This window comes from Lepidothrix coronata, unplaced genomic scaffold (assembly GCF_001604755.1).
Source record: "Lepidothrix coronata isolate B3197 unplaced genomic scaffold, Lepidothrix_coronata-1.0 Scaffold73, whole genome shotgun sequence".
NCBI lineage: Eukaryota > Metazoa > Chordata > Aves > Passeriformes > Pipridae > Lepidothrix > Lepidothrix coronata.
In genome coordinates this window covers 2,566,252-2,576,606 of record NW_016690253.1, presented here as the reverse complement: position 1 = coordinate 2,576,606, position 10,355 = coordinate 2,566,252, and the positions used below count along the sequence as shown (strand labels likewise).

Sequence of the window (10,355 nt, the reverse complement as noted above, 5' to 3'; positions counted from 1 at the left end):
CTTAAATGGCTCGGATGGCAAATCCCTGCCCTTGCATGGGTCAGATAGCAAATCCCTGCATTTGTGAGCTATGCACAGTGGGAAGGGCTGCTTCAAAATTTGTGCTCTCACTAATAAGTCTTACTGATGTCTGAGTCTGAGTGAAATCAGAGATTTATTTGGGGATGGGAAGTTAATTCTGCTGGAATATTCTTTAACTTAATCATTGAAAGGATTATTCACACCATCCCTGGGATCCTGGAAATCTAGAGGTTGTTGTGTCAGCTGACAATGGTGGCAGTCTTCTTTGCTTCCTTATCCTCCAGCTCAAACCAGCTCTGCAGCCTCCTTTTACTTAACTAGGTAAAAGTTCAGCATATCTGGGTGGAAATCCACAGCTTGTGGTCTAAATCTTCATCAAACTTAGCTCCTGATGCTAAGCAAGTTCTATATCAGTAGTGTACCAAATCACACAATAGGCTTGCAGTGGTGGTGGATAAGGGGAGTCAGGAACAGAAGAAAGACAGCTAAGAGGACCACGTTTTGCATCTGTGCATGGTGGAACCTGTGGCCCAGACTTTGTCTGCAAGGTTCCCTGGAAAGCTTGTAAAGTCATATTAGGATGAGAAAATAATGGACTAGGTCAGGGGGCTAAAAAAGTCACAGGGTGCCTGACTGCATTCAGGTCCAATAGATGTGCCCACTAGGCTGGAAGATGCTGCTTGGAGCCTCATCTCTCCTACCCCTGCCCAGCTGACCAAGAAGTGCCTGTAGAGCACTTTGTAGCATCCTTACCCAGCACTGAGGCAGCCTGGGAGGAGGAGAGGGGAAGCATGGGCACACAGTGGGATAGGTGGGGCATGGCTTTGAAACGTGCTTCCCTGAGCACATCCTGGGGGCAGGACACCTTGGCACCAGGCTTCTCTTGCACTCATGGGCTGGAAACAGGCTGGTAGCAATGTGGAGTAGGAGGCAACAGATAGAGACAGCCCTGCAGTTAATCATGGAACACATAGTAGGAGGGAGAAATGTGACAAGAGATATCTGACAGAGAGAAAAAGGAAGTCCAAGTCTTCATTCTCTCTTGGTTACATATGGGGAATACGTATGTACAAATATATGAATACATGTACACATATGTAACATATGTGCTTGCCCAAATTTGCTTTGCTCCCTATCAGCCATAGTCCCCATTCGGGTGCTCTCTTCAAAATGTTGCTGCCTGTTTCTCTTATGTGCTGGCAACTTCCTCTGAGAATGGTGCCCACCTGCACAGCTGCAATACCTGCACACATCCCCCACGTCTGGCTCAGGTGGGGGCTGCGCACAAGAGCTCTCCATCCAGCATGAGAGGAGGCAGATGCGGAAACTTCCATGGCCCATGGCTTATCTGGCTGGGGCTCAGCACTGAAACACCTCACACATTTTGGATGGCAAAATAGCCTCTGCTCGGGCTATAATAGAAAGAGATGACCAGGATGTGTTTTGTCTTCCTGGAGACACCAGAAAACTGTGTCATCACCAGATCACCCAGCCCAGGCAGATGTAACAGCTGACCCCTGAAAGAGAATAAGATCCCCAGGGTCTGGGAGGATTTGACCAGGCAGCCCCCACTGCAGCAGGGCTCTCTGTGGGATGGAGATTAGGCAGGGCACCTCCTGGCCCAGTGGCAGAGGGCTTCGTGCTGGTCCAGCCCTTCCCCTGCACAGAAACGTCTGTGGCTGGGGGAGGATGTGATGCATTTCAGATTTGCATCGTGCTGTGAGGAAAGAGCGTCTGGTCTCCCTTCCCCATGAGATAAATGTCAAGACATCCTTACAGTAATAGATGCCAGAATTTGGCAGGCTCTGACATATCTGCCTGCCTGCCCACAGTCCTCTCCCAGGGCTCTTGCTCAGCACAGCCCCTTTGCTGCTTCCTGGCTGGCTGGAGAACATCCAGAACTGCCCAGGGCTGGTTGGTGAAGGCTGCTCTGTCACCTGCAGAGATTTCTGCCGTGTTTCCTCTTTGAGAATTATGCAGAGAGGGGCTCTGGTGCACACAGCTTTTCCTCTGATCTAACCCTGTGTCACTGGACAAATGTGCCACAACATGGCAGCCTGTTTCTGGTGGCAGGGTGAACCTGAGCATCCACTGGTGTAGACCCTGAGGGGTATTTGTGCTTCAGCTGGTCAGGCCCAGCCTGGCCATGGGCAGAGGGTGCAAATGTCTGCTCCTATCCAAGGGTATCAGCCTTGGAATATGGGGGACTGGGCCAGATCCTTAGCAAGTGTGTGTGGGTCTCTGCCTACAGTCCAGCTGCTGTTTGGGTCTGAGATGATGTCTCTGCTCTGTTCTCTCTGCCATCAGGGTCTTCCATGTGCCTGGGGTGGTGGCCCAGTGACTGCAGCCAGCTGTCCTTGGCCACTGCGCTCAGGAGAGATTGAGATGCCTTAGAGCTGAAGAAGGTGGTCTTGAGAAGGGCCTGAGGTGGTTTTGTCCTCCCAGGCTGAAGGCTACTCTGCCTCAGGCAGGGATGTTCCCCTTTGAGAAGCTTATGGCTCCAATCCCTCTCTTCAGGCCAGCACTTGCCAGGCAGCCTCTTCTCACCTCTGTGCCTGGTTATTGTCAGAATGCAATTAAGCCAAAGGGTGATTGCATCTCCTGCTTGGGCTGTAATGTAATCACTGCCAGGGCCACAGCAAAGGCTCCATGTACAGCAATGTGGAACCTGGAATATACACGAGGCTTTTTCAGGTTGCTTTATTTGAGACACCAGCTTCTGATCTCCCCTGGGTGTGGGTTCCCAGACATATCACATCCCTGGGGTGATCTGCAGCGTGTGTCCCTACTTATCCCAAACACAAGCCATGGATGGGAGCATCTGTGTTCCCCACAGCCAGCCCGGTGCAGCTGATGGCAGGCTGGGTGGGCCAGAGCAGCCATTCCTCACACAATCACCCTGATTCATGGCACGGCTGTGGTGTCCTCACCACGACCATCGTCTGTGCTGCTGACAGAGCTCTTTTGGGAGCTCTGCAGGCCACATCTCATCCAGCTGTGAGCAGAGAATACCTGATTCTGATCAGATGCCCTGGAAATTCCCAAGGCAGTCACTGGCTGATGCTGGGCTGGTGCACCTATCCTCCCCATCCCACTGTGATGGCAGCCAGCGCCCAGCTGACCCCTGCCATTCTCCAGAGCCCCCTCATAACCCTGTTTCCCACCCACACCAGCTGCCAGAAGTTTTGCAGGGCCGCCCAGCTCCCTGTCACAGAGGGAGGACTTACAGCACTAGGGGTGGGTTGGTGCAGGTTCTGGGGAGCCAGCAGTGGTGGCATCACTGCCACTGCTGTGGAAGAGAAATGTGCTGCCCAACAGGCACAACCCCACACCTTCTCCACAGCCCACCAGGTGCTCTGTGCCTCTGTGGGGTGGCCATTTTTGTGGAGGGTCCCCACTCTACAAGAGACATGAGGCAGGAGCCAGTATTCCCCTTCTCACTGTCATTCCTGGGAGGAGAAACCTCTGCCACTGTGTGGGGCAGGTCCCAGGAAGGGGGAGAGTCACCAGCAGTGGGCAGATGGCTCTGGCCCGTGGCACACCGTGCTGGGGATTATGTCAAGGTGGTAGCTCATCCACCAGTCAGTGTCCCACCTGGGTCCCTGGGAGATACAGGCACCCACAGAACTCCTTGCTCAAGGCAGCAACAGACAGCAGGGTGATGGCAGCCAGTCACAGCAGCAAGGGACATTAAGGAAAGGACAGGAAGGGAAGTGGAGGGCCAAAGCCCAGTGCTGAGTCAGGTTAAGCAAGCTCTGCCTCCCTCAAGCCACTGATCCCCACCGATTGTGAAATGGATGCTGGCGCCTGGAGGAGGGCCTCCTCCCCCATCCTCCCCCAGTCCTTATCTCTGCTGCTTCCTCCTCCTTCTCCAGGACTGTGCCCGGAGCAGCAGGAACTTGTGCAAAACGAAGCTGAGAAGCTCTGGGGCTAACTAATTACTAGCTGCTGGTAGTGTTGACTGAGCCCCCAGAGACTCAAAGGCTGGAGCAGAGGAGCAAATGCAGGGAGATACTGGAAAATTACTGTTTAATTCTTTAGCATTACATCTGAGTATATGGCATCTGGCAGATGAGAGACAGGAAAAGGCAGATAACGAGCCAGCCACTGTGAAGCTCTGCAGCACTTCTCTTCCCCAGCAGCAGGGGCAGCCATCCAGGACCCTGGAGGGTTGGCTCCAGCCCTGGTGAGTTCAGTGTCTGTTGGGATGTGAGTCCCTGGGCTGGCACTGCCCATGCCTGGCCCCGCAGCCATCAGTACTCCTGCTGAGTGTCACAGCCAAGGAATTCTATTCGCAGGGCAATGTGGTTGTGCCACTGCCGGGGGTGTATCCTCACATAGCGGGCAAAGAGGGGCGGCTCCAGGGTGTTCGTCACTGTGCTTGTATAGTCTTGGTTTGCCTTGAAAATCTGGAGAGGAGAGAGAAACCAGGGATGTGCTTTCCTCTGCTGGAATAGCAAGGACGTGATCAAACACCCCTTGGAATGCTTTAAGGGAGGAAAAAGCACAGCCTGGCTCAGTGCTCTTGAGAAAAGGTCATGTTTGGTGCCAAGGTCTGTGCTTGCTGCCTCAGAAATGGCAATGGAGCAGCTCTGCCTACCTTCTCCTTGCCATCTTGCAGGACTGGGCTCCAGTGCTTGCCATTCTGGCTGATGGAGACAGCAAACTCCTTCACAAACATGTGGGTGAAGACAGCTTTGGCACCTTGGGTTATGATTGCAGTCACCTTCTTGGTTACTTCAAAGTCCACTTGCAGCCACTCTCTGGGGCTGTTGCTCTGGGGAAGGACAGAGTGCCTTCAACCCTTCAGCAGCAATGAGAAAGACACACTCATTGCAGCTGAAGCTGAGCTGGCCCTGCATATAGCCCTGAGCTTCACCTGCCCCACCAGACATCTGGTTGGAGCTGCTGGGTGCTGAATCAGTGTGGCAACTCTCCTGCTTGTGAGTGGGCAGCTTGCACGGTGCACGTGGCTCTACACACTTCCCACACAGCCCTGACTAGGAGAGGCTGCAAGCACCCATCCTGCCAGCTGGGATCCCAGCTGCCTGCCTGGGTGTCTCCTTGCATGGGCTACCTTTGGCATCCACGCGTTGACCCTCCCCTGCAGGTTCAGGCGGGCCAGGGAGGGTGACCAGCTGGAGAAGGCGTTGGAGCTGTAGGAGGATGCGGAGATGCGCTGGTCAGGGATCCCTCTGCTCTCCATTCCTAGGGGCATGGAGCAGCCTGGAAGAGAGTAGCAATGCTGGTCAGGGGTATAACAGACCCATCATAGAGATGCCTTCTGCCTGCTCACTGCTCCAACTGCCCTCCGTGCACCTTCCCTGGTTACAGGTTCTCCTGTGCCTTGCTGCAGTGTCGTGGTCCCTGCACTGCTTAGGGCCACTATGTGCAGCATGGCTCTGGCCACTAGTCCCACCTTCTTTTCTCCCTGGAGATTTTATCTAGGAGGAATGTGAAGAGTTTGTTGCATAAGGAGACACTAGGAGAACCTGTTTCCAGGGAAAGAACAAGAATACCTGGAAGGGAGAGACCCTGCACAGGTGTGATCAGGTGTGCCTGGGTACAGGTGATTCAGAGCAGGCTGGCAGGTTTGGGGCATGGGGTGACAGCACAGCCACTGCTGCTTTTAGCTGCTGCAGAGTCCCGCTGTGTGCAAAGCCAAAGAAAGCATGCCAGAGCACCACTGCTGACCAGAGCAATCTCGCCTTGAAGTGGCAAAACCAGAGGAAAAGCAAATAGCATCTGTCTCTGCTTGTTCCCTGTTCCCCCATACTGAGGCAGCAGCTCCCCAGCTATCAGCTTAGCTGCTGCTGGAAGTTTCTGATGCTTCAGGAAAAAGTGATGGTGAGAGCTGGCCCCAGGCTCTCCCTCTGAAATTGCTATCTCTAAGACCATAATGAGATTTTCCAGCTTTGTTCCCTCAACATCTCAACGACATCTCCAGTCTCCTCCTTCCCCCTCCACAACTGCCTGGGAGTCCTGAAGCACGCGGAGCTGGCACCCGGCACCCCATCAGATCAGCCCCCAGCTTTGGTGCTTGGTGTCTGGAGGTGGGACGTACTGTTGAGGTCACAGCCGACGAGCTCCATGCGCAGCGTGGCGCGGACGGTGGAGTGAGTGGGGTTAACGCGGATGTACCTGGCCACGATCGGGGGGTTGAAGCGGTTCTCTTTCACTCCAGTTGCATCCACATTTGCAAGGAACCTCTGCAGGAAAAGGGATGAGGAGGATTGTCGTACCAGTGGAAAGAGAGCTAGGCAGGACAAGGGTTTCTGGGGAGAAGAACAATCCTGTCTGGCGCTCCTGTGTCTTATCACCGTCCTTACAGGGAACGGCAGCTCAGGGAAATGACCTGAGCTGTGATTCAGGCTAGAGAAGTGTGAGTGGGCCAAATCGGGGTGAACCACTGAGAAAGAAAAGGAGGAGGATAAACTTAGGGTCTGTAAAAAGGAACTTGGTTTTATATTTTCACCCAACGAAGGGGAGAAAAAGAAGGAAAAAAGCCAGTCCTGGAACATTTGAACCTGGGAAAAGTTTTAGCCACAGCTGGTGTACACAACGGAAGCTTTTCTGGATATTCTTGTTCTCCCAATGGAATGATCAGCTTATACATATTTAGGTTGTGTTTTTTTCTAATGTCTACTGATTCTCCAAATCATCTACACAATGTTTTTAGAAAGCCAGATTTGCCTTTAAGGTTGAAAAAGGTATTCAGGCAGAATCTTATGCCTATGCTCTAAGAAACATGCAACATAACATTAAGCAGTGGATCTCAGAGTTACCTGGGATCACGGAAAGGGATAGTTTAGACAATTTAAAATGAGACAGAAAGTCCCTTGCAGATCTCTGATCTGCAATCCAGTTACCAGGCACTGAATGTTCTCTGTTCCTGCCCTAACCTCAGGGGCTCAGGAGATCTCTGCCCCGTGTACAAAGCTCCCTAGTCCTCATCATCCCAGGGCCCCATTCTGGGAGGACACCCTCCTCAAGACTCATTCACTTACCATTTGGGTGCTGGTGGTATTTCCCTTGTATGCCTTCCACCGTTGCCCATCAAGGCTGTAGTAGACAACAAACTGGGAGACGTAGAAGCTGGAGAACTTCTGTCGGGCCCCTTGGGTTTTTATGGCGTGAATAATCATGACACGCAAAAGGTCCACCTGGGAATGAAAAGTCAGGCATTGACTTCTGGTGGCAAACCCAAGCCATGTTCAGGCAATGCACTATAAACCTGTGATGTTGCTTCCTCCTGACATAACTGAGCACTGGTTATGAAACCAATTAAAACACTCATTCATAAGGGCACAAGTCAGACAACAGCTGGGAGAGGGCAGGGGGGAGCTGTTTGGACAGGTGAGCTGTTCTCACTTGGTCCTTGGGGGATTTTTGCACAACCCAGTGATGCAGCTGGGCCACCAAGTGGTCCTTTTGCTGCACCAAGGATGGGCATAGGGCCAGGCCAGCAGCAACCACGACCAGACTAACTGCCATTAGGGTCTCAGTGCTCCCCTCCCAAAGGGAGGGGGAAACAATAGCATGTAGCTGGGGAAACGCTGGCCATCCGTATGAGTCCTGCACAGTGCATCAGCCATGAGCTTGCCCTTGTAATGCCCCCAGTGGTGCCTCCAGACACAGGGCCCCTCTCACCTGGATTGAGGCATTGCTGCGGTCGGTGCTCCAGGCGTTGATGGAGCCAGTGTTACCCAGCCTGGCCAGGTGAGGAGCCCACTGCCCTGCAAGGAGAGAGCACAGACATGAGGGCACTTGGAGCTGCCAAGTCCACCTGCAGGATTGAGTCTGAGGATCACCTCAGGGTTTAGTAGCCATCTACAGGGTGGCAGAGCACTGATTGAATGGGCCAGACGTGGGAAGGCACCTCCATGTCCTGAGCTGACACGGGCATGGATGGAGGAAGGACTCTACCGCACACCCAGTGTAGCAGAACTTTGGGCAGGCAAGCACATGAGCTGTGTTGGCTGAAGCTGCCCTGACCTCACCTGTCTTCCTTGCAGGTACTCACCGTACTGCCCCGACGCTGTGATCTGAGAGTCTGCAATGCGGCCTGAAGCCAGACCAAGGGCGTCCCGACAGTCTGCAGTGAACAGGGGAGGGCGAAAAACAGGGAGAGCTGATTAGATAACGAGGCTTTTGAAGGAAGAGCCTAGGCTGGGTAGCAGCCTCCAGGCTCAAGGAGGTTTTCAAGCCTCCAGGAGCTCACAGGCTTGTTTGTCTCACAACATTTCAGATGCCTCCACATCCATCCCTGCATTGTAGGGGTGCCGAAAATTCTTGCTGCTGACCCCCATGTCAGCAGCAGAGAGTTCCCAGCATCAGTCACAGCGACCTCTTGCCAAACTCCCACCCCTGAGTCCATGATCTGTCATTCCCACATCTTAATGTCCCAGCAGTGCAGACAAGTGTCTCTTCTTTATACCCAAGTCTTGCTCCCGGGCCTTTTTGTTGCTAGGCAGTGTCTTTTAAAAACAAATATCACATTGCTAAAGGAAAGTCTACCTGACACCCCTCTCTCTGTGTGTCTCTCTTCTGGTCTGCTGAGCACAGGGATGTTTGTCTCTTATAATAATCATTATTATTAGCGACTTGTCACATCCTGGCATCTCCACTGTGTGTCAAATGCTCCTGGGGAAAACGTGAATTCGACATCTTAAGCAGATTTTTAACTTATGGCAACATTTTTTGGCTGACATTTAATACTCTTTTAGAAACAGGAGAGAGACTGTCACTGTGTGATAAAACACTACTCTCACACACCACTTCCCCCAGTGCTTACTCATGGTGAGTTAGAAACGTGTTGTTCTGGGGTGGAATCAGAGGTTTCCTGTGGATTTTGCAGTTGCTCATTGGGCTGTTTCTATCAGATCAACCTGTGGTCAGGCAGTGTTTCTTGCTGCCTCCTGTCATCACTCTGTGCCTCAGTTTACCTCCTGACATATGGTTAGGCAGCTGGGCACCGTACCTGACTGACAGTGTGGACATTCACTAGCTTGGTTAAGTGCATTTTACAGGGGACCCAGGGATCCTCAGTTCTGGAAAACAAGAGCTCTGGGCCTAAATACTTGCAGGCTGGTCTCCCAGCCCTCACCTCAGCTGTGTCCCTGACTCTGTGCTCTCTGCTGGACTGCGCAGGGTAGCAAGGACTGAGGTGGTGACTTTCTTTCAGAGTGAAAAGTCAGAAGATCCCACTTGGGTCACCCCAGGAGAAAGGCTGAGAGATGTAGGAGAGGGAGCTCAAACACATGCTGGCTGTAGCAGCAGGTAGTCAGGGCTCAAGAGGGATCACTCACTCGAGTCATACACGAGGAAGAGGGCACTCATCCCAGCTTGCTGGTGCTCTCCTACTTTGCACTCTACCCGCCAGATCCCAGCATGTGAGGGCCACATCTCCACTGTCCCGAAGACACCTGGCCAGGAACGGAGAACAGAGCAGAGGAGACTTACTGGCTGTAGTGGAGTGACACAGTGCCAAGTGCAGTGCAAACACAAAGCCAGACTTCCAGAACCAGTCCCCCTCCTTAGCATCCCCCCCTGCAGGCTTGGCACTTCCTTAGGGCACACCCCCCACGAAGCCCTGGCAGGTGGGGGGTGCACAGTGCCTGCACTGCTTCTCACCAGGATAAAGGTTGTAGACTCCCATGCGATACTCCTGCCTGGTCCTGACGCTGAACAGCTGCCCATGGAAGTGGACAGAGTGGATATCCTCAGTGCTGCCCATGTTCAGGAGGTGCCATCGGACCCGCTGCTGCTGAGCCATCACCAGCCCGGGCAGTGTGTCGCTCACGTAGCCGTTGATGGCTGGGAAAGGCAGTGGTCAGGAGTGGCTCGAGGCTCTGGGGCTTTTCCATCCCAATATAGATTATGGGATGGAAAGGGCAAGGGCAAGATCCTCACCATGGAAGGAATGGTTTCTCTTAAAGTCAGGGCTGTCCTGCTGGATGCGGCAGGGAGGGAGGCAGTTCCTCTCCACGTTCTCCGGGAAGTACCAGCTTTTGGTCTCGTCGAAGATGGTGAAGAGCAGGGAGAACTCCTGCACAGCCAGCTGCCGCCTGAAGATGAGGCTCAGCACCCCACGGCGGCAGATGATCAGGGGCCCAATGAGGCCTGAGTGCAGGTCCTTCTCCTGCCAGGGAGACGGGAAATAGGAGTTTGTCTCAGAGACTGGCCTGGCTTGGCTCCCACTCTGAGGCATGTGCAGGGTGGGAAGGACGTGCTGGGTTCCCTGGGGCATGGAGGGGAGGGGAGGGGAGGGGAGGGAAAGGGAAAGGGAAAGGGAAAGGGAAAGGGAAAGGGAAAGGGAAAGGGAAAGGGAAAGG

The 10,355-nt window shown here is 53.4% G+C and overlaps 1 protein-coding gene across 3 annotated transcripts in view; it reads right to left on the bottom strand.

Annotated features, from left to right (window-relative positions):
* Positions 1-4,033: 4,033 nt before the first annotated feature.
* F8 (coagulation factor VIII) overlaps positions 4,034-10,355 on the bottom strand; it is a 23,031-nt gene continuing 16,709 nt past the window's right edge. For 2 of the 3 annotated variants that reach the window (XM_017819214.1, XM_017819216.1), the window contains 10 exons: positions 9,934-10,162; positions 9,655-9,837; positions 9,330-9,446; positions 8,045-8,116; positions 7,672-7,757; positions 7,029-7,184; positions 6,086-6,230; positions 5,099-5,247; positions 4,622-4,798; positions 4,275-4,430 (listed from right to left, as the gene is read on the bottom strand). In XM_017819214.1, coding sequence (XP_017674703.1) covers positions 4,275-4,430; positions 4,622-4,798; positions 5,099-5,247; positions 6,086-6,230; positions 7,029-7,184; positions 7,672-7,757; positions 8,045-8,116; positions 9,330-9,446; positions 9,655-9,837; positions 9,934-10,162 — 1,470 coding nt within the window. Of the gene's footprint in view, positions 4,431-4,621; positions 4,799-5,098; positions 5,248-6,085; positions 6,231-7,028; positions 7,185-7,671; positions 7,758-8,044; positions 8,117-9,329; positions 9,447-9,654; positions 9,838-9,933; positions 10,163-10,355 lie in introns of all 3 variants that reach the window. The other variant, XM_017819215.1, reaches the window with a different exon arrangement.